The 22,663-nt window shown below is 53.0% G+C and overlaps 1 protein-coding gene across 2 annotated transcripts in view; it reads left to right on the plus strand.

Annotated features, from left to right (window-relative positions):
- The window catches only part of SEMA4D (semaphorin 4D), a 107,429-nt gene that overhangs the window by 78,330 nt on the left and 6,436 nt on the right, over positions 1-22,663 (plus strand). For both annotated transcript variants that reach the window (XM_061200641.1, XM_061200642.1), the window contains exons 3-13: positions 5,111-5,472; positions 6,861-7,006; positions 9,915-9,977; positions 11,703-11,801; positions 14,948-15,041; positions 15,689-15,802; positions 16,612-16,763; positions 17,804-17,979; positions 18,062-18,218; positions 19,217-19,439; positions 20,216-20,331. In XM_061200641.1, coding sequence (XP_061056624.1) covers positions 5,367-5,472; positions 6,861-7,006; positions 9,915-9,977; positions 11,703-11,801; positions 14,948-15,041; positions 15,689-15,802; positions 16,612-16,763; positions 17,804-17,979; positions 18,062-18,218; positions 19,217-19,439; positions 20,216-20,331 — 1,446 coding nt within the window. In that variant the 5' untranslated portion in view covers positions 5,111-5,366. The remainder of the gene's footprint in view (positions 1-5,110; positions 5,473-6,860; positions 7,007-9,914; positions 9,978-11,702; positions 11,802-14,947; positions 15,042-15,688; positions 15,803-16,611; positions 16,764-17,803; positions 17,980-18,061; positions 18,219-19,216; positions 19,440-20,215; positions 20,332-22,663) is intronic.

Below are 22,663 nucleotides of genomic sequence, written 5' to 3' on the forward strand. Positions count from 1 at the left end.
TTCTGGACATTTTCTTGTTGTTATTTCTCTGGTAACTCCTTGTATTCTCACTCTCTTCTGGAACTCCTGTCAGTTAGACATGGGTCTCCTGAATCCATCTTCTAGCTTTCTTCTCTTTTCTCTCCCTGTGTTTATCTCTGTCACATTGTTCAACTATTAGGAAACCTCCTCAATTTTATCTTCCAATCCTTCAGCTGAACATTTTGCCTTAATCAAGATTTTAATTTCTAAGGTCGCTTTCATTTTCTCAGGTTTCTTTGTAACTTCTCCTCTCACAGGCTCCAATTTCAGCTCTGTTTGTCCCCAACGGCAATTAATTACTAGCAGTGGTGTGGTAGTGAACACAGCCATTATCAAACACTAAATTATGTGGACTTAAATAAATTGTATTAAAAATACAAGTGAAGGTAAACATACTCAAAACCCACTGCTTCCTGTGCACTTTACTACTTCCTGTACTATTACCTGCTCTTGAGGCCACATGCCTGTTGTATCTGTGTGGTGGCAATACCGTGCCCTGGTGTGCTACCGTGCATCTCGTCCTATCTCTGTGTTCAGTGACATCATGTTGGAAGCTTGAAAGCAGCATTTACACCCCAGGGGTCGGCATATACTACAAAGCAGGGCACCCTGCCCCCTTGGAGAGCCAGTTGTTAAGCTTTGCCAGTACACCACTGCTTTTGCTCTTCTGTTTTCTTTCTGGTTTCCCAGATTTGTTAACATCCGCATGGGCTATCACCCTCTCCCCATTTTTATCCGTATGGGTTTATGTCCTTTTAGGGTGTCAGAATTTTACTGGGTATGAGGAGGGAGTTGAGATAAATCTCTGTGTTCTGGGCACCAGTTTCCAAAGAGGGATTCTCCCATCTCCCACATCTGGGTTCTAAGCCTGGTTGCATTGTGTGTCATGGTATGTCCCATGTGACTTGTATCAGCGACCTAAGTAGGAATTTGTTCTTGCCGTTGGATCCTTGCAAACCATTTCCCTCCAACAGAGACTGGGCTCCATGCTGATGTTTGAGGGGAAATGAAACATCCCAGTGGGCCTCACATCTGTGCCCCGCAGCCAGAAGGGCACCCCAGGCTGTGGGCAAACTGGGACAGGGCCTCACACGTGCTCCTTTTGTGCTCAGGAAAGACCTCTCTGAGCTGGTGTGTTGTGGGTTTTTTTAAATGAACTTTCTACTTAAGAGCAGTTTTAGAGTCATAGTGACATTGAGCAGAAAGTACGTAGAGTTTCCATATATCTTGTCCCCTCCTCCACATCAACATCTCACTCCAGAGTGGTCGAAATCCTCTGAGCTCTGCCTGTTCGCCCCTCACTCCGCTCTGACCCCGGCAGCCACTGAGCTTCTCCCTGCCCTGATTTGGAGCATTCCTAGAAACCTTACCTGTTTGGGAGCTTGGAGCAGAGAAGCTTTGGGGATGCACTGCCAGTCACTGATCAATTATACAGAGAGAAGGTCTTCTCTGGTAAATTAATGAGACTGTGCCATGGGATTTATGCATGTGATCTCTGGTACAGATACATTTGGAAATGTTCTGAATTGCTTTGCCAAGCAGTGGGAAGACGGCCTTGCAGATGGGCCAGGGTCCACATGTCCAGAAATGGCTGGGACAGAAAGGTGGAGGGAACATGAAACAGGAGAGGCTGGATAGAAGGTTGTGTGCTTGGGTTTAATCTGAGTGAGAAATGTTTCACGTAGGGAAATGATATGCTCTGATTTACATTAAAAACGTTATTCTGGCTGCTGCTGCTGTTTGGTAAATGTGTTACAGGGAGGTTGTATCTGTTTGGAATTGTATCTGACTGCTGGTAACAAAGATCTGAAAAAGCAGTAATTTAAAGAGATTAATAGTTTATTATCAAGTCTAGAGGTAGGCAGAAGAAAGCAGGTGTAAAATCTCCAGTATGTTGTGAGGGTCCCCAGTTCTTCTGGATTTCCACTTGGCTGTTCTCAGAATGAGACTCTTATCTTCATGTTCACAAGGTGGCTGGCAGAGCTCCAGCCATCAAATTTGAGTTCCAGGCAGCAAGAGGAGGAAAGGCTGAAGACAAAAAAAAAAAAAAAAAAAAAAATGCGAACACTAGCTGAGTCAGCCTCCTTTATAGAGCTTTCCTGGAATTCCTACCTAATAACTTCTGTCCACAGTTCTTTGGCCAGAACTGCCACCAGGGGAGCTGGGAGACATGGTTAGCTGGCCACACTGCCATCCTAGGTAAAATCAAGATTCTGTTAGTGAGAATGAAGGGATGTGGATGCTGGGACAGGAAGCTAGCAATCTCTACCCCAGGCGGCAAGAACGGAAGCAGGGTAAAGGGGTGGGAGGCTGTGGAGAGGTCAGGATGGGGGATGGGTGGGGTGGGCACGGCTTCGATTAGACTGGTAGTGGCGGAAATGGACCCGGTAACGAGCTAGGCGGGTGTCTGGTGCACCCCGAGCCAGTAGCATCATCCACATGAATAGCTCTCGCCAGGGCCTGGGCGTCCTGCGGCTGTGTAGGATTTCTGCGGTGTATTTAGCGTTCACTGGACACTCTGGGGCTGTTTGCTGAGTGGGTCACATCGAGAACACCTCGCCTGGCCTGGGCTTCTGGAGCCACCTTGTACCTCACTTCCCTGCTAAGGGCAGGAGAGCAGAGTCCCCACCAAGGGCCCCGGCCGAGGGTGACGGTGACCCACACGGTGGGTGCCTCTAAGAGCTGGCTCCGCAGAGAGTGAGCACTCATGGCTACCCCATGAGGCAGCTCTCTCTCTTCTTCCCCTCCCGGCCTCCTCGGCCTCCTGGTGCATCCGGTGTTGTGTTTAGCATGGATCGTGCCTTTGCCACTGGGTGTCTGGGCTGGCCGTCCCCCCTGGGCCCCCAGCGCAGGGCTTGGCCTGCAGCCCAGTGCCCATCCTGTAAATAGTTATGTTGGCAAACGGCCATGCTCATCCATTCACACGTCATCTGTGGTTGCTTTTGAGCTACCATGCTGGGCTCGAGTAACTGGGACAGAGGCTCTAGGAATCAAAAAGCTGAAAATAATGCCCATCCGGCCTTTTGTCGAAAAGAGGTGCCAGTCTCCACCCAGGATGGGCCAGTCCCTGGAGGAAAAGGTGGACTCAGTGTGCTCCCTGACTCCACGGGCCAATAGGCGTGTTGGGATGGAGGGCAGATGCTGGGTGGATGGGGAGCCCCGCCAGGCAGCCTTCGGGCTGGGAGGAGGAGGTGAAGAGTGGGTGCCTGAGCAGGGAAGGTGGGCGGGCAGGTGAGGCTTGGCCCCTGGTGTCCGGCCCTTGCCCAGCATCTCCCCAGTGGCAAGTGCTCACCGTGAAAGTCCCCCATGAGTCCTTCCTTTGTGAAGTGGAGCGGGGGTGGTAGTGGCCCGTACGTACACATAAAAAGTAAATAAAATAAAAATAAAAAGGCCCCAGAGCACTGTGGAGGGTGAGCCGTTCTCCCTGCTAGGCTTTGGGGGCCAGAGAAGGACACCGGGGTGTGAGAGGTGACTTCCCAGGCAGAATAGGAAGGAGCAGGGAGAGCTCCCTGGAGGCAGTGACTTAACCAGGTAAACGGGAAGCTGGACCTTCTCCCCAGACCCTCCTGGGAGGTTTGGTTTGGCCTGATGTGTCAGAGAGCAGCAGGGCAGGTGGCTGGACAGATGCTGCCCTGTGGCAAATTGTGGGGTTCCCAGGGAGACGGAGCCGGGAGAGGACGGCTGGAGAGGGAGTAAGGGAGCTGGCTGCCCCTCGGGCGTCCTGAGGGGTGGTGGTGAGGATGCTGACAGTGGTGGTGGGGGCAGGGGAAGGTTCTAGAGAGGGAGGGCCCGGGGGTGTCAGTAGGCCTGGTAGACCTGGAGGGGGGTTGGCTTGGTGGGGGTGGAAGGAAGAGGAGGAGGTGAGGATGGCTGACTCCCAGGGCCTCCGGGGGAGGGGAGAGGGGTGTCGGGGCGGCAGCTGCTTCACCATGCTGCAGGAGAGGGTACTCAGTTGAGGAGCAGGTTGCGTGCCCGTGGATCCCCTGTGGGCCCCGCAGGGCAGCACGTCTGCAAAGTGCAGTGGTTCTGCTGTAGCTTAATTGTATCCCCCAGATGTGGTTGGCAAGTGTCCTGCCTCTGTGCAGGCCGACGTTTTGGTTTAACCTCTCCCTGAGAAGGCGGGAACAAGTCCATCTCACAGTCTCACTGGAATCCTGGTGGGGCCTTGGGTCAGGGGCAGACCCTTATTGCCCCAATTCACTGATGTGGGGCAGGGCTGCCCTGCAGTTCCCCGCAGGGACCCTGGCAGATGGTGCACGGGGCTGAGCAGGCGGGAGGCCGGGACTCCAGGCAGTCGTGGGGCAGGGTCAGAGCGTGGGTGCCAGGAGATCTGAGGACCCCCAGCCCCGCAGGTTCTCTGTTTAGCACAGGCGTGTTCTTTCTATGAGGTGCTTCTTCTCGGTGACAGATCAGAGCCCATGACCAGTTTCCATGACATGCAGACTTTTACGGTGAGGCTGGAGGAGCGAGGCCATCGGGGTGGCCCTGTCCCCTGCAGGAGGTCAGCTACAACTGCGTGCATGTGTGTGTGTCTGTATGCATGCGTGTCTGCAGGCATGCATATCTGTATGCGTGCATACGTGTGTGCTTGCACATATGCGTGTGTGTGTGTCTGTGTGTGTACTCTCACATTTCAGCCTCCGCGCAGCTCTCCAGTCTTTAGTTCTGGCTGTCGTCCTCGATGAGTATTACAGGAATTGGGAAGCCAGAGTCTCCGAGGGAAACTGAAACCCCGGTTCCGTTCCCTACCTTCCCATCGCATTACCAGCTGGACAGAGCGCCCACACAGGGAGGAAGCTGGGCAGCCAGGCAGGCATTTGTCTCCCTGGTCTGGGTCCCTGTGTCTGTCCTGCGTTCCGGGCCCATCTGAGGACCAGGAAGCCCTGTAACTCTGTCTGGGATGCGGTGTCTGTGTGGGGCTATCCCCACAGGAAGCCCTCTATGTCCGCACCACTCTCTTCTCAGCAGACAGAGTCCATGGCTGGGGATGTGGTGAGAGCAGAGCCATGGGGGGATATTGAGCAAACAGAAAGCAGGCATTATTACGACACATCCTGACTCGTAACCCTTCCATTTCACTTTCTTCCAGGATTTCTTCAGAAGGCCATAGAGAAGCACGCTGTTTAAGAACCAGGTGGCCTCTGACATTTGCAGTGGTGAGAGCAGCTCGACCTCACCCAGAGTGCTGAGCAATGCGGGGCCTCGGGGCTCGCGCCGCCCACCAGCCCCAGGCTGTGCTGCAGGTCGTAGCCCTGCAGCTCTGAGCAGAGACCACCCTGACACCCACCGTGGGCTCGCCTGCCCGCGGGCGTTTGCTGCCGAAGTCCCCACTGCGGCCCCAGCCGATGAGGATGTGCGCCCCCGTCGGGGGGCTGCTCACCGCCCTCGCCGTGGTGTTTGGGACAGCAGTGGCGTTTGCACCCATACCTAGGATCACCTGGGAGCACAGAGGTGAGGGCAGAACCGTGTCAGGCGCTGGTGGCATCTGAAGGGAATGGCCACCCTGCTCCCTGCTCGCGGTGTTGAGATGCACGGTGCCCTTTGCTCTGCTGGGTCTGTCCTCCTGGCACTTGCATGTGGGCAGACGGCCTGCACCGCCGCTTCTGGGGAGATGGTCTGATAACTGGAAACACTCGCAGGGCTTGTTCTTGGCCTGCTGATTTGGCTTCTAAATCAGGGGGGGCCCTGGAAGGAAGTTTATCTTCCTTGTGCCTGGTGACGTTTGGTGCACACTGCCTGGGCACAAACCACACCAAGTAGTATCAATATTTTGAGGATATTTAATTATGTGTAGCTGAGCTTCAGGCCAATTGTTTTCATTTGCTATTTATTAGTTTCTCTTTTGTTTATTTCTCTTTTGGGAGCTGTGTCTTAGGAACCCCTCCGCTCCAGTCTTTCAGGCTCAGTGGTCCTGAGCGAGGTGTGCTTGCAGGGCTTGAGCTGTCTTGTGCAGAATTCCAGGCAGTGTGTGTGCTGGGAAAGTCTCTATCCTGTGTGTATCTTTCTTCAACAATGGAAAATTAGAAGAGCAGAAAGCGTGAACACCTAACACTTCAATAAAATCAGAGCTTGGTGATAGATGGAAAGCCAAGTTTAAAATTGACGCTGGGATGGTCAAAAAGAAGAAATAGCTCCTTAAGAAATAGTGTCAGTACATTTATATTACTCCTAAATAGCTCACCCTTAAATTCCTCATATTCCTAAATAGCTATTGATGCAATTACCAAATAAGTGAAAAAGTCATTTGTTTCTCTGCTTTTTAAGTTTGTGGTGGTTATCCATGGAAAATGCTTGGGTTAAGGGGTGTAATCGCTGAAACAGATTTTTTTAAAGGCTTTGAGGTAAATGATTTTTTTCTGAATAAGAAAATCCTAAATAGTTATATTCTTTATAAACCTCATCTGTGGACGATTAAATACACATAGACAAGAGTTTGATGGGAGTGAGAGGGAACCACAGTGGTCAGCAGTTTAAGGTGTCTGGCCTGCAGTCTCCTGGGAGGTCACAAGGTTACACTGCAAAGAGGTCACGCTGCCTGAAGGTCATTTTCCTAGGAGGTCACGCTGCCGGGTTTGGAACTCAGCTGGGCTGGAGGGAGCAGGAAGGGAAGTCAGGCCACAGCACCGGTAGAGCACAGTGGCTCTGGGGCCTCACACTTGGTGGCGGCCTCCGCCCAAAGGGGCCTGAGTTCTGGCCTCGGCTGGGGCCTGTCCACTGTGGCAGCAGACCCATGCATGGCCCTAGTGAGACAGCCGCGCACTAAAAGGAGACCAGATGCTCAGGGTGTGTCCAAGCTCAGAAATACCTAATACGGTCTCCCCCCACCCCGCCCTCCCCAGAGGTGCAGCTGGTGCAGTTTCACGAGCCGGGCATCTTCAACTACTCGGCCTTGCTGCTGAGTGAGGACAAGGACACCTTGTACGTGGGCGCCCGGGAAGCCGTGTTTGCCTTGAACGCACACAATATCTCCAAGAAGCAGCATGAGGTATGGTGTGGGCTCCCCGCTCCCCTGCTGTCTGGGCCACAGACCTTTCCAGTGTTTTCTCCGCAGATCCACACACCAGCCTGCTCCTGGGGTGTCGGGCCCGCTCTTGGCTGTGGAGCCTGCTCACCCCAGTGGCCAGCCCCACGGACGTCCTGTGCGTCCAGCGAGCAGCCTTCGTGTCCACCAGGGCTGAGGGCCTGTCATCCTGAAGCTTCTTTCCCACCCTGTGTCCACGAAGCCCTATCTCAGGGTGTCCCCTGGCAGCCTCCGTCCTCCCCAGGCTGGCAGTTCACCCAGGGATCACCCTCTTTTTATCTTGGATTTTTGAACATTTTATTACGGAAAATCTCAGGCACACACAGGAGCAGAGAGAGTGATACGATGAACCCTGTACCTGTCGAGGCTCCTGCAGGCCGGGGGTTCACCCCCATCCCACCCATGTCCTCCTCCTCTGCTCCCTCTGGGAGGCTTTGCGAATCCCAAACACACGCTCTTCATCTGCACATGCTTCCCTGAGCATCTCCTAAAGAAAGGGACTCCTTTTTTCAAAATAACCAAAATATCGTTATTGCATCCCCAAAATTAATTTCATCAAATAGTGTTCAAATTTCACGGACTCCCTCATAGATGATGTTTGACTATTCAGTTTGATCGGGTTGAACTGAGGCCGTCTGTGTGGCCAGGCACTCTATCCGTCGTCGAGTCTCCATTCCTGGGAGCCGCCCTGGGTCTACGTGCTGGGAGAGCCACTCGCAGTCCTGTCCGGCCCCCAGCCTCAGTCTGGCTCCTGTGAGAGGCCAGACCCTCCACCCAGGCGGGCGTCCTCTTCCTGGCCCTTGACTGTCGCGGTCTGGAGCACGTCAAGGGTTGCAGAATGGGACGTCCCGCCTCTACCTTTCCTTCTCCATCTGTGAGCTGGAATATCGTCTGTGACGGGGAAATGCCCGTTGCCAGCTATTCACATCTCCCGAGGCCAGTTCCTTTGGACATGGCAGGATCAGTGCTTGAAGTCTTTGCCTTTATTTACTAGTTTTCCAAATAATGAGTAAGTTCTCCCCAAAGGGAGACAGTAGGTTTTTGGACTGTTTTTGGTTTTTTAGTATGACCATGACTCGTGGATTTAAACGTGTTTGAAGTGCCTCAAGCCATTGTAGCCAATGCTCGGACTGTCCCCTCCTGGCCTCTGGCAGCCTCTCCTCTGCTCCTGAATCCTTAGACACCACCCTAGTGGTTGGTGTAATTTTCTGGTTCTCTGGAATCAAGCCGGCCCATGCTCACCTTGTGCCTTTTCTGCCCCAGATCTCTTATTCTTTTGTTTCATTTTGTGTTAATCTCCAGAGTCAGGCATAGTACTTAATTTCTGTTTCACATAAATGAGATTCTGGTCATCACCCTGTGAAAATAAAATGTTTGAAACAGTAGGCACTTAGAGCAGAGGGAGGCTAAGGGCCTGCCCTGCTCAGCCCCTACTTCCTGTGTTCATTGACTCCCCTTCCTCTGAGCCTTACTCTCCTTTCCAGCAACTCGGGCTAACACTGCCTTTCAGAATCTCGTCTTGGGAACATCGTGGTTCCACCGCGTGCTTGTGCCGACCTGCAGGTGCTCAGTCAGAGCCCCCATTGCTCTGTTAATGCCATCACTGTGGGTAACCGAGAGGCTCTGGGCTCTGTAGCCGTAAAAGTGGAAAAAAAAGGGAAAGGACTACAGCCAAGCTTCAGTGAAAACGCCGTGATCAAGGGCCTGTCAGAGTTCATGTTCCCGTGTCCTTATGCATTGCCTGTAGATAATGATGAAATTGTCTACATTTTAATTTCTAAAGGAAGTTGCTGTTTGAAATGGGACTTTGTTCTGCTTTCATGTGTCCTGATTAGGACTTCCATTTCTCTGAAATCACATTGCTAGGGGATTCACTTCACTGCCATGGAGAAGCACCGTGTGCTTCCTGACCGTTGAGTGCCCGACAGCCAGCTTTGATTCTCTGGGAGGAGATATATTATATTCTGGCATCAATGCTGGAATATCACACGGGCAGATGGGGCATCTTGGGGACAGTGAGGCAGGAGCGTGGGAGCCTTCTGTGATGCGGCGCTGTTGCGGCGCTGTTGCTGCCCTTCCTCTGGAGGGTGGGGCACTGAGGCATCAGCCAGCCTGACTCGTCCACCTGGTGTGGAGGGAGCAGGAGCTCAGATCTCAGCGGGAAGACACCTGACCTGAGGGACACCTGACCCGTGGCTTCATCACTTTCACCTGCTACACCTGACCTGAGGGAGCCCCGTGGCTTCATCACTTTCACCTGCTGCCATCACATAAAATTTAAATCATCATAACTCTGCTGTTCCACTGATAAAGTAAACGTCAAGACGTTTTACTAGACTCGAGAATCAGTTTTGAAGGGATGAGAAAACCCACTTGATGTTTGAAAATGCCTGCAGTTTAGGGGATTCCCTGGCAGGGCAGTGGTTAGGATTCTGCGCTTCCACTGCAGGGGGCACGGGTTCGATCCCCAGTCGGGGAACTAAGATTCCACGTGCCATGCAGTGTGACCAAAAAAAAAAAAAAAGAAAAGAAAATGCCTGCAGTTTATTCTTTTGATAAATAATTGAATCCTCCCCACTTTCAATCATTTAGTTTTTGCAGGTTTCTTCAGCGAATCGCAGTCATCTGGGAGCCGCCTTCCAGGCCCCCTGGCTGCAGCATGCGGATCACAGAACTTTCACGAAGCCCCGTTGCTCACGGGTCCCAGCGTCTGCTCTCTGAGCCTCGCTTTGCAATCTGAGATGTTAATGTCCCGGAAAATACCTGTGCTCTAAACACCACCATGTGCTTTGTAAACTGTATGTTTTTTATACCAGTATCTCCTTTTAAAGGGGGAACATGCACTGAAATGGACTCTCGTTTTTCCTCACAGGCATATTGGAAGGTCTCAGAAGATAAAAAAGCAAAATGCGCAGAAAAGGGGAAATCAAAACAGGTAATTTCTTTTGCAAGCTTCAGAGCCCACCCAGGCCTGTCTTACTTGTTTGACTCTCCCGAACGCCCCGAACTCTGTGGTGCAGCCCAGGCAGGTTGCCCCGCCCTCAGGATGCTGCCAGGCTTGCTCACGTCATCGCGACTCATCCTGCAGGTTACCTCCCTGTTCCCAAGTGGTGAGCCTGGGGCTCTCAGTGCAAGTGCCAGACATACTAGGCTTTAGAAAATTAAAGTTTATCTGAATTGAATTTATTCAAATGGCCTGAAACTTTGACTACAGAAAAGGATATCTGGTGCCTGCTGGCCTGAAGGTGTACAGTGCAGGATTCATGCCTTCCCTGAGCCCCAGTGGCCTGGAGGGGTTGCTGTAGGATTTCTGGATTGTTGGCAGCATCTGTGCCTTGAGATTCTGCTCCTTCTCTAGGAGATACTGGGCATCTCAGTGTGGTGGCCATCCGGGAAGCGCTGGACTGAGTGTCCATCTCCCTCCAGAGCTCTGGGTTATGGCTACCACCCACTTGGGCCGCCCTGCCCCTAACTGGTGCTGGGCCAATGTCGGAGTCTTGGAGTATAAGCGCCCCATCTTCCTTGGTAGTTGGTTAAGACAGCTGAGTTATAGTCAATTTCTGTAGTTGTTGGCTAATTTCAAAGCAATTAAAATTAAAAAACAAAAACAGAAAAAATTTTTTGGCTAAACTTTTTTAGCAAAGTACTAAACACTTTCACCAAAGTCACTAAATTCAAAATGAGGGAAAATGCAGGCATCGCAGTGTAATAACAGGTGTCGCAGGGAGTTGTCTTAGAGCTAAATTAGAACAGGCACTTTAGCCGGCCCCATGTGGAGGCCATACAGCGGACAAGGGTCCCTCCCAGTTCTTTCAGGGACGATGAATTACTTCCAACCAGTTTCGAAACAATCACGGCAAAAAAAAAACCTTTCCCGAGTGGAGATAATTTCAGATGCTAGCACATATAATCCAAGTACATTTCAGCCTAAAATAGTGGGTGGGTTCTTCAGTGGCATCTGGTTTTCCTGCGGGGCCTTTCTGATGTGGAGCCGGGCTCGGAGCCCCTCATTAGTCCTGCCTCTCCCCTGAGCTAGGCGGGCCGGACACACCCCTCTCCTGAGAAGCACTGCTTCCAGTTGCGCGCACTGGGGCGTCGAGGGTGGGGTCCCCCAGAGAAAGGGAAGGTGGAGGGAACTCTGCACAGCACACACCCCCTCGGGCCTGCCAACACAATGAATGGTTTGTGTGTTCAGTGAGAGTGAATGCGTGTTTCCCTGTGCCGGGTGTCCAGTAAGGTTTGAGGTCAGCTTTCATTGCTTCTCTGGCCGATACATCTTTGCTGAGTATAAATCAGTGACTGAGGTGAAATCTGTTTGGCACTTGACAGCGGCCTGTGGACCCTGCAGAGACAGAAGCACTCTGGCCAGCTGCAGATTTAGGTTTGTGCAGGGGTGGAGCCGGGTCTCCGGGAGCCTGCTCCCACCGTGCCAGGCAGGGCAGGGCTGGCCTGTGCAGACGGATGGCACCTGAGGCCCGAGGTGGAAGGGTGGCAGTGAATTCACAGTCAGGTTGGTCATCAGTGAGCCGTGAGGAGCTGCTGTCGGGCGTGTGCTTGGCTGGTTCATGCTCTAAAGCCAGCAGGCTGGACAGTTGGGATCGTGGAGGGCGTCCGGTGGAACCTGCACGGTGGCTGACCCTTGCGTTTCTCTTCCTTGTAGACAGAATGCCTTAACTACATCCGGGTGCTGCAGCCCCTCAGCGCCAGTGCCCTTTACGTGTGCGGGACCAACGCGTTCCAGCCAGCCTGTGACCACCTGGTAAGGCCGCGCAGGTCCCCTGGTCAGCAGTTAAAGCAGCGTGGGGCTCGAGGCAGCGGCCAGTGGTCTCCACTCTGCAGTCTGGGAGGATTCTCCTGCCAGCTGTGTGGGGATGGGGGTGGCCCATGGCTCCTCAGAAGGCCTCTGCCCACTCACCGGCCTCCTCTAAGCCCTCCTGTCTGTAAACCACCATGATTGAGGGCATGACTGGGTGCAGGACTTACGGGACCGCTGGCCCGTAGTGCAGAGCTGGCAGTGGGGGCACCTTCTGGGAAGGCCAGTGTTGACAGAGAGGAAGCATCAATGTGCCCTGATCCAGCATCTTGCCTATTTCTCCTTGTCACGTTTTGTATTTTGTGAGGGAGCCCTGGCTATGACATGGGCCCTGGTCAAGTGGAAAACTCAGGACTTCTGCTCTTGGATCCCTTGTTCTTGGTTCATATATGTTACGGACTAAATGTTTGTGTCTCCCCAAAATCCATATGTTGAAGCCCTAATTCTCCAAATGTGATGGTATTTGGAGATGCAGCCCATGAGGAGGTAATTAAGGTCAAACGAGGTCATGAAGGCGGGGTCCTGATAGGATGATGGCCTTATAAGAAGAGGAAGAGACACCAGAGCTCTCGAGCTCTCTCCCTCTGTCATGTGAGGTCACAGCAAGAAGGTGGCTGTTCACAAGCCAAGAAGAGGTTCCTCACCAGGAACCAGCCATGCTGGCACCCTGATCTCGGACTTCCAGCCCCCAGAACCATGAGGCAGGAACATGTGTGGTTGCAGCTCCCCCGACCCCTGTCTGTGGTTGACATGGCAGCCCGGGCTCACTAGGACGGTGTCTGCTGCTCTGGTCTTGGGGCACCACCTTCAGTGTTGGCTGTTGGGGTACAAGTTGCCCACTGATAGGCAGTTCTGGAATTCTTCCCTCTGAGGAGTGACAACACAATGCCAGTTTGCTGAGCAGTTTTAGAAGCAGGACCCATGTCTCCGTCACCTGCATCATGTCCTTGACTCTCCTTGAGCCTCGTCAGTTGTCAGTAGGGTCCTTTGGAGAGGGCCCCCCACTCTTACATTGCCCTCCCACCACTCCTGATTCCCTTGCTGACGGGTAGCCGGAAGGAGAGAGCAGATTAGACAGCAGCATCTCTCTGGGAGATACTCTTTTTTTTTCAGATAATCTGATGAGCCATTTATAACAACCACAAAGAGAGAGGAGTGTTTTACATGTACTTGAGGATCGATAACAAAGCACATTTTCCAGTGTTTGTCCCTATTTAGTGAGTAACTGTCAAGTGTGAAGTATGCTAAAGTGGCAAGCTTAGTTTGCTTCAACCCTAAATTCATTGGAATTAAAAAAATGTTTTCCAAGGTTGAGTCAGAGATACATGACAGGACAAAAAAGTATGGGCGAAGTAAGGACCTGCTTCGAAAACCTTGTATCCGCACACAGACCCTTGGGGTGGGGTCCGTACATAGGGTGGGTCTGCCGGGCTGTCTGTGTCCCCAGACTCTGGCAACAGAGGTTGGGATCCGGGTAGGGGGTGCGTCTACGTGTTGAGATCTTCAGTCCTCATAGACAGACTTAGTTTCTTTTTCCTTAGGTCACGTTAGTCATATTAGAAACATTTTGCACGTGAAAGGATTTCCTGGCTAAACTCTAGTTAGAAGCTTAAGGTATGGAATTTAAACTTAAATTCCATAGACATGTCAGTTGTTGAGGTAAGGGAATCATATGTTTCATTTAAATCTAGACCTGTATTTTTTCCCAATATTTAAAAAAAATTTCAAGCCGACAGCAAAGGTGATCACACACATGTGTTCTAGCCACACAGATTGCATGGTTGGGAGCATCGTATGTGTGCACAGGTGTGAGCACACCCATGACCCCTAAATGCTGTCACATGCCTCAGAATAATGACATTTTCCTACAATAATGCCGTGTTTGTCATTATATCTAAGGAGATATACAGTAATTCTCTAATGTCATCTAACCTCCAGTTCCTGTTCAGATTTCCCCAAACATCCTCTTGAAATGCAATCAGTGAATCACATCAAGTGGGGTGCACTGTCACCCCAGTTCACACCTCCTAACCTAAGAGGTGAAAAGTCTGTATATTGTTTCCACCAGCCTGTTAGAAATGTAACTGCATCTTTCCCATGCCCCTGAGCCCTCTCTGCTCTGTCTGTGACATGTTTCCCTCGCTCTGACAGACAGCAGGGCTGCTCATCCACCCGTCGCCGTCTGGGTGTCCATCTTCTTAAGCTTCGCCAGGCTTTCAGGTGGAAAATGGTACCGCACTTTCATTGCCTTGTGCTTCCTGGGTTGCCGGCAGCTCAGGCATCCTTTCTTGTCTGTGCTGCCGGATGGGTTTCTTCTTCTCTAACTTGCTGTGCTTTGACCGTTTTCCTCCTGGAAATGCTTTATTACTCATTTGTACAAGCTTCTTGTATATTCAGGGATGGAAATACCTCATCTGTCATTTTGCAGGCATTTCCCCCACTTTGTCACTGTCGATCTCTGTTTCATTCTCCTGTGGACAAACGCTTCCCAGTGCTTTGTGTACTGGATCTGTCCATTTTTTCCCTTACTTGGCTTTGGGCTGTCTTGTCAGGTGAGGAGAGATTATCCCAAGACTGAAATTGTCACCCATACTTTCTGTTAGTGCAGCACGGTTCCGTTTTTAATATTTAAATCATCGATCCACCTGGAGTGTGTTTCGATGGGTGGAATGAGGTAGAGATTCTGCTCCTTTTTTCCTGTTATCTGTTTATTGGATAACCTGGTCCCCCGCTGCTTTGAAGGCGTCTTTGTTGATATTAAAGTTCTGCACGTGGCCTTCCAGTTCCTTCCGGAGCACATCCTGTGTTTGGTTCGCCCTGGCTGTTCTACGACCCTAGAGCCATCGGCATTGCCGTCTCCGTCCTATAGGAGAGTCAACTGAGGCTCCAAGATCTGGAGGCGCTCTCGAGGGTGTCAGAGGGTGCCAAGGCACCAGCGTCCAGACCTGGGACCAGGTGGTAGACCGTGCATGTGCTCTCTCCTCTGTCCCCCCAGAAGAATGAGTCTGTAAATTAAACGGTCCCACAAAGATATATTATGACTACAGAAGTTCAGACATTTTATGGTGCTCTTTCTTTTCATTCAATTATAGAACTTAACATCCTTTAAATTTCTGGGCAAAAATGAAGATGGCAAAGGAAGGTGTCCCTTCGACCCAGCACAAAGCTACACATCCGTCATGGTTGGTGAGTCCTGCTCTCAGAGTCTGTCCCTGGCTTAGCTCTGCTGGACCCCCAGGAGGTCCCGTTCCTCCTCCTCCACAGTGGTCTCCCTCTGCTTCGTTCCCATATTCAGTGTCCTCACAGAAGGTACGGGAGCCTCTCCACAGACCCGCTGATACAAGCTTTTGAATTCATTGTTCAGTAGGATAACCAGCCACCTCCACAGTCCTCAAGTTAGATTTGTAGGAAGAGATTATTTTATATCTGTCATTTGTGCAGATCATCTGGATCACTCAGTCACATTGAGTTAATGCTCCCGTTTGAGGGACGTTTGTGCCTGAGCCATGACCTGCCTTGGAACGGCCTTGTACACCCAAGGCGAGCAGGCCAGGAGCCTTGTGTGCACCCACTGTTGTGTTTGTTATTTTACTGGATGCAGGAGTTACTTGCGTGTGTTACTCATTGCCCCTAACAGTTTAACATGGAGCCTAAAATTACCCATGTCAAAGAAACAAAACAGAAGACTCAGGAAACAGAAACATGCACCCAGAAGCAGGGCGATAGTCCCTCTGTTTCCTGGGAGGACTTGTGTTAGCTTGGGAGGAGAATGTGATGCTGAGCGTCTGTCCCCGGCACTGGTGTTGATTCCCTTTTCCTCTTTCCGCCTGAAGATGGAGAGCTTTATTCTGGGACGTCGTATAACTTTTTGGGAAGCGAACCCATCATCTCCCGAAATTCTTCCCACAGTCCTCTGAGAACGGAGTATGCGATTCCTTGGCTTAACGGTAAGAAGCAAGTGGCGTCATGGAAGATGTGTTTCTGCTCAGGGTGGCTTCCTCGCCGGCAGAGCCCTCACTCGAGTTCTCCTTTTGCCGGCTCCCAGCCTCACAGGAGGGCATCTGTGGCTCACCCTCCTGTGTCCCGGGGCTCACGTCAGCCCTGGTGCAGTAGGGGTGCTTCTGGAACTGCTGGGGGCTCCACAGCCAACATCCACAGGCTTCTTTGCTTTCTTCTCTGCTAAGAGAGCGCTGTTTCAAGCCTGCCTTTACCCCTTCTTGAAAACGGATCTGGGAGGCTCAGAACGGCGAGCTCAGGCTCGTTACATCAGCATGTGATATTATACCATTATCTCTGGACATCATGTGTCCATGTTGGATTCACGGTCCAGATGGCTCACAGATGCTCACAGGGGACTTTTCTCCTGGGCATCGGCCAGCCGGCCAGAGCCTTGGGGCACCTGGATCTGGTGGTCAGCAGTTTGTCTCTTTTAGGCACGTGCTGTTTAAACTGGCAAATGCATATCTTCCAGTGGGTCTCCGGGCTATGGTGGGATCTAGCTCCCTAGGGACCCCAGTTGGGGGCCTGCCAGTTGGGAGGCCCAGCCCTCAGTTGTTGGGCTGGACCGGGAGGCTGTGCTTCAGAACCCCCATCTCGGGCATCTCCTTAGGCCAAGGAGGGCAAGATGGGCACCGTCATCATTCCTGGGCCCTGGCGTTTGTTTGGGGTGTGGCATGGGCACCCTCCCACATCCTCGATAAGGGGTGCCCGGGCCCTCGGTGTGCACAGGCATAACCAGAGCGTCTGTTCCCTGCAGAGCCCAGCTTCGTGTTTGCTGACGTGATAGGAGAGAGCCCGGAGGGCGGGGACGGCGAGGACGACAAGGTCTACTTCTTCTTCACGGAGGTGTCTGTGGAGTACGAGTTCATCTTCAAGCTGATGATCCCACGGGTAGCGAGGGTCTGCAAGGTGAGCCCATCCCCCCCTTTTCTCTTTGGTCCCAGCCCTCGGCGAGGGCATGTCGCCCAGGCGCCACACTTCCTCCGAGATGTCCATTTCCCGACCACTTTATTCTTCCACGCCACAGATGTCAGTGTGGACGGGCCGAGGGCTCGGGCCTTTGTCCTCCCCGCGGGCCTCCCTGGAGACCGCAGGAGCACCCGCCCCACGTGTGACGATGACTGTCCTCAGGGCTCTGCTCTTAACACACCTCCCTCAAACCTCCCCCAGTTTATAAAAAGTTAGTTTTTCTGTACTGTGTTAACCATAGTCTGTTGGAATTGGGGTTTTTCCATTCCAACGTAGAGATGGGGAGGGGTGCATTTTCATTGTGTCCAGAATAAGTGAGGATACGTCGATTTCATGTTCTTCTGCATCCAGTTGTAAGAGTTTCAGTATTTCTCTCCAGACCAAGTCATGTCAGGGGTGTTTCACGATTGCTGCTTGGTGGTCAGTTCACTAAAAAGTGTTTTGGAGAACCTGGCAGGACCAGAGCACCTCAGCAGATAACTTGGGGGCTGGAAGGAAGTGAAGATTTGATCTCCCACAAGGAGCGCCTTTTGGGGGAGACCACGCTTACACACATTGGCCTGAGACAGATTGGGGAGCCTGTGCGTCCACCAGCCCCTGGCTCTGCCAGTCACTCACGGACGGGTCGTGAGTCTGGAGATGCACATGAGCCAAAGGGCCAAAGCAGTGAACATGTGCAAGGATGGCGGGGGTCTGCTACATGACACAGAGTGTGGGCAGAGTCGAACAGTTGTTCTAGCTGCAGTTGGGAGACTGCTCGTTGAGAGGGTTTTGTTGGTTTGGTTTTGTGCTTCAATCGATGACCCGAGCTGGCATGAAGGGAGTTGCTGGCGTCACTAGTAGTCTGCAGCCAGGTTTCCTTTTTAGCCTTGGCTTCCTTTCATTCAGGCAGAGCTGCTCTGGGCCCAAGTACATCACTTATCACCTGCTCACGGGGGGAGTCTGCCCTCCTCCTACCACATGTGTCTTTGGGGTGACAGGGGGACCAGGGCGGCCTGAGGACCTTACAGAAGAAGTGGACCTCCTTCCTGAAGGCCAGGCTGATCTGCTCCCGGCCGGACAGCAACCTCGTCTTCAACGTGCTGCGAGACGTCTTTGTCCTCAGGTCTCCCAGCCTGAAGGAGCCCATGTTCTATGGGGTCTTCACCCCACAGCTGTGAGTGCCCGGGTGGGTGGGTTGGGGGTGTTTTCGCTGCGCTCCCCGCTTCAGGGCAGTCACGTCGCCCCCTCCTCCCCAGGAACAACGTGGGGCTCTCGGCCGTGTGCGCCTACAACCTGTCCACAGCCGAGGCGGTCTTCTCCCGTGGGAAGTACATGCAGAGCGCCACGGTGGAGCAGTCCCACACCAAGTGGGTGCGCTACAACGGGGCCGTGCCCACGCCGCGGCCCGGGGCGGTAAGTGGACCGGGCTCTCCCCACGGGGAGCGGGCGTCCACCCGGGACTGGGAAGGGCCGTGGGCACGCTCTGCTTGTCCTGGCTTCTTCTCATCGGTGTGTTGTGTAACAGCTGTTGCTACAAACTGCCCGAACAGGAAAGCTCTTCTGGCTGCCACCAGCTGTTCTGTGGGACTAACATTGCGTAATAAAATTAGAGCTTTTTCGTTTTCTGTTTCTTGCAGAGAAACACACGATTTCTTGGCAAAGGGACGAGCGATACTCTCCATTCGTTAATATGAGTCACATTTTATTTTCTCCTAAAAGTAGTGAATTTTATGTAGAAATCAGTGTGGGTGTCTAGGCCGATGCGGCTGCATCCATTTATTATGTGACTGGTGAGCTGGGCCATGTACATGGCCCATGGGTGGGGTTGTGACCTGGGAGAGTGGCCTGGTGCTTGGAGCTCACTCCCCCAGGATGGTCCCCCTCTCTGCGGTACGTCTCTGCTAACACAGGTCATTTCCTTTTATGCGTATCTTTAAGCAAAAGGTGTTCACCTGTGGTCGTGAATTTTGGTTTATGCACATCAAGAACTAGGACAGAAAAAAGAATCCTTTGTGCTCTTGACCTTTATGCTGTTTATATTTAGAATTGGACTGTTTTTAGCCATTTTTTGAGACTTCTCTTCTGGGAGAGCTATGGAATGATAAGTGTGTATTTTTCAATTTCAAAAGTGTGATATGCTTTTTTCATTTATGAATGGATGAAAATTACTTCATTGACTATGTATCATGAGACACAATTGTGTCTTGTGGACAAAAAGACAGTTGCATTTCCTTCCTGCTTTATAACTGTGTCTTCAGATTCCTGGGGAAAGGTCACCTCAGTGTTTCCATTATTTCAAGAAATCCACTGTGTAGTCCTAAGTTCTTCACCTCGGGGAAGCCTCCCCTCTTGTACGGAGCGCGTGCCGTGTGCCCGTGCACCCCGCGGTAACGGGTGGTCTGCTCCTGCAGTGCATCAACCGGGAGGCGCGTGCCGCCAACTTCTCCAGCTCCCTCAACCTACCAGACAAGACTCTGCAGTTTGTCAAAGACCACCCTCTGATGGATGACTCCGTGACCCCGATAGACAACAGGCCCCGGCTGATCAAGAGTGACGTGAACTACACACAGATCGTGGTGGACAGGACCCGGGCCCTGGATGGGACAGTCCATGACGTCATGTTTGTCAGCACAGGTGGGTCCCGGGCCCTGGATAAGAACATGGGTGAGTCCAGCGAATTTCTGCTGCCCGGAGCCAGCATCTCCCCCAGGTGCCTGAGTGGTTTGTTAGAGCGTGGAAGGGTTTCTGAGAAGTCACCACACCTGGATGGCTTCAGATCTCTGTGACCATCAGAACACCTGGGGCACTGGTTAAAAATGCGAGTCCTGGCCCAGATCTAGAAATTCAGGTGTGGTAGGTCTGGGCGGTGCAAAGGGAGGCTGGTGAGAGCCGGCACATGGGCGTGTCCTGCCTCCCTGCCTGACTCCTGTCCTGACCTGCCGTGGGAGACACACCTTTCCTGGTGGTCTGTAGACTCCGACACAAGTCTTCTGGAATGGTCTTGGCAGCCAGGCACAGCAGCAGCTGGCGGGCTCTGTGGTCAGCTCTGGGTGCTGCCCAGCCACCAGCCTCCCCTGCCTGGGGCTCCTGGCACAAGGATGGCACCCTTAGAGGCCAGTGCAGCCCAAGAACCATGTCACGTTTGTTTGGAGGACACAGTGTCGACTACTCTGATGTCAACAAAGGGCTGTTTATTTTTCAGATAAAAATGGGATAACCCATGTCAGTCCAGTTGTTTATTTTGCTGATGGCTTTTCCTTTTCCGTGTCTAATGCAAAAGCGTCATCTATTTCTAAGCCTCCTACCGGGGGAAGGAGTGGGAGGCAGAAGGGTGACCGCTGGCTGCGTGGCTGACAGTGCCAGCACCGCCCTCTCCTCCTGGGGAGTAACCTGCAGCTTTGACCTTGCAGACCGGGGTGCCCTGCACAAAGCCATCAGCCTTGAGAACGACGTCCACATCATCGAGGAGACACAGCTCTTCCAGGACTTCGAGCCTGTCCAGACCCTGCTGCTGTCCTCCAAGAAGGTAAAGTGACTGGGTGGCCGACTGGATGGCCCCGCGTCTTGGTGACCACAGGCTGGGCCGGGCTGGGCCAGTCAGGCCCCGTCGTCCATCTGGCCTAGAGGAGCCGACCTTCAGGCTCTTATAGAAAGTCCTTCCATGAGCTGTGGGGTATGGGGTGCAGGGAAGGCAAACTGTGTCCTAAAAGTTGCAGAATCTCACTGAGTTGTTGGGACCAACGTACGATGCCGTCGGGGGGCTCACTGGCCTGTGAAAACACTTCTTGTGCCGGAACTTGGTGAGGGTGAGACCCAGTCAGCGGATGTGCCCTCCGTGCAGCTTCCTCGTCTGCACAGAAGAGCATCCTCTGAGTAATGACGGGCCGTGTCTGTAAAGCCCCGTTTCATGGGGCGCTGTCTCTTTCACCAGGGCCGGCCCGCTTTGTCCGTAAAGGGCCAAGAGTGAATGTTTGAGGCTCTGAAGCCTGTGCTGTCGTAGTTTGAGAGCAGCTGTGGGCAGTCCGGAAGCAAGTGAGCTCTGTTATGTTCTACCAAAACCTTATTTACAGGCACTGAGCTTTGCAGTTCGTGGAATTTTCATATGTCACACAATATTATTCTTTTGATTTTTCTTCAACCATTTGAAAATGTGAGACCTGCTGTTAGTTGATGGGCTGTATAGAAACAGCCAGCGGGCTGGATTTGCCCTGTGGTCCACAGGCTGTCCCCTGCTGTACATCCAAAGTGGCCTTTGGGAAGTGTGCCACCCGGTTTACAGCCGGGGTGGAGAGTGAAGGGCAGAGTGCAGGCCGGGCACCGGGTGACCTCATCCACATCCTGGCTCCAGGTGCGTGACTGTGAGTCCTGCCTCGGCTTCCTCATCTATACCGTGAGGGACGGCAGACCCTGGGACTGTCCCAGCCCTGCCCTGTGACTCCCCATGCTGTGACCCCTGGGCTGACAGGCTCTGGTCAGCATCAGAAATTGGTAGCCTGGCCACGCATCGAATTCCCCTCCACTGCAGGCCCACCCATCGCGTGGCCTCTCCCACCTGCACCCTGTTTGTAAAGCCTTACTTGGGAGCACCAAGCCAGGCTGTCCTTGCTTCGTATGGCGTCGCCCTGTTGCTGAGATTTTCCCTTTTGACCCATGACACGCCTGGGCCACCCTCTCTTCATGCTGGAAAGAGCTTGTTCCTCCAGCCCCTCAGAGCATCCTCCCTGCCCTGGCTCCGGGTAGGGGCCTCCACCCGGCTCGTGGGGCCCAGGCTCACTCCTCCCTGGGCTGTGGGCAGTAGGAAGGGGCTCCCGATAGCCAGGCGAGAAAGAGAAGAAGGCAACCTCTCGGTCAGGCACGTATTTGCAAACTCCACACACGGTCTTTCGTCCTCTCCCCGTCATCATGAGCTTGAGGAGTTGGATCTGGTTTTCAGACTCCTGTAGCAGGGTCACTTCCCCTCTTGGCTGCCGCAGTGTGTGTTTTCTCGCTTCAGTTCTAAAAGGGAAGGAAGATGAAATAGCCTAATGGGGTTAGGCTACCAGACATCTGTACCTCTCGGGTGGGTGCTTTTGGCCCCCTTTCCCCTGGGCCCACCTGCATCGTTGTTTAAACAAGGAAGCCCAGGAGCCCTTCTGGCCACTGCCACGTTGCTCAGGTGCTTCAGCCAGGCTGGGGCAAGCACCCTCAAAGCCTCCAAATGGTTGAGTACTCATCAGAACCAAGGCCGGGCCCCCAGTGCAGACATGTGGTGAGAACAGGGCTCAGCTCTGCTCCACGACATCATTCACAGACCCAGCTGGCCCTGCCATCCTGAACCCAAGTGTTCCAGGGCATGTGGATGGTGATCCCATGGGAGGGATGGGGGAAGGAGAAGGGAGGGAGGGGGCAGGACCACCTGTGGGAGGTCTGACAGGTCAGTCCTGTGCTCACCTGCCTGAGGTCAGGATTGGTCATATGGCCGGGGGCTAGCCATGCAGGGAGCCTGGCACCCCAGGGAGGGAATTGCCTGTTCCCACAGGAGCCCCCACTGTGCTGGGATGTGGTTCAGGTGCCCATGGGGTCCCACACCTTCTTCTGGGCTAGTGGGCTCAGGGTGGCTTCAGAATGCTGTCCGTGCTGCCGTGGCCGCAGGAAGCGACTGTTCAGGGTAAAAAGACACCTGCTCCCCCCTCCCCATTCCCCACCAGTAGCCTCTTCTGGGTCGATCATGCTTGGCTCTCATTGCAGAAAACTGACGAGCAGCTGCCACAGGGCTGGGGGAGCACAGGAGGGGCTGCCAGGGAGGGGGGTCCCTTGTCACTACCTGCTCTCCCCTGACAAGTGCGTTTGTTTTTTGTTTTTATTGTGGTAAGTGTACA

Source organism: Eubalaena glacialis, chromosome 9 (assembly GCF_028564815.1).
Source record: "Eubalaena glacialis isolate mEubGla1 chromosome 9, mEubGla1.1.hap2.+ XY, whole genome shotgun sequence".
NCBI lineage: Eukaryota > Metazoa > Chordata > Mammalia > Artiodactyla > Balaenidae > Eubalaena > Eubalaena glacialis.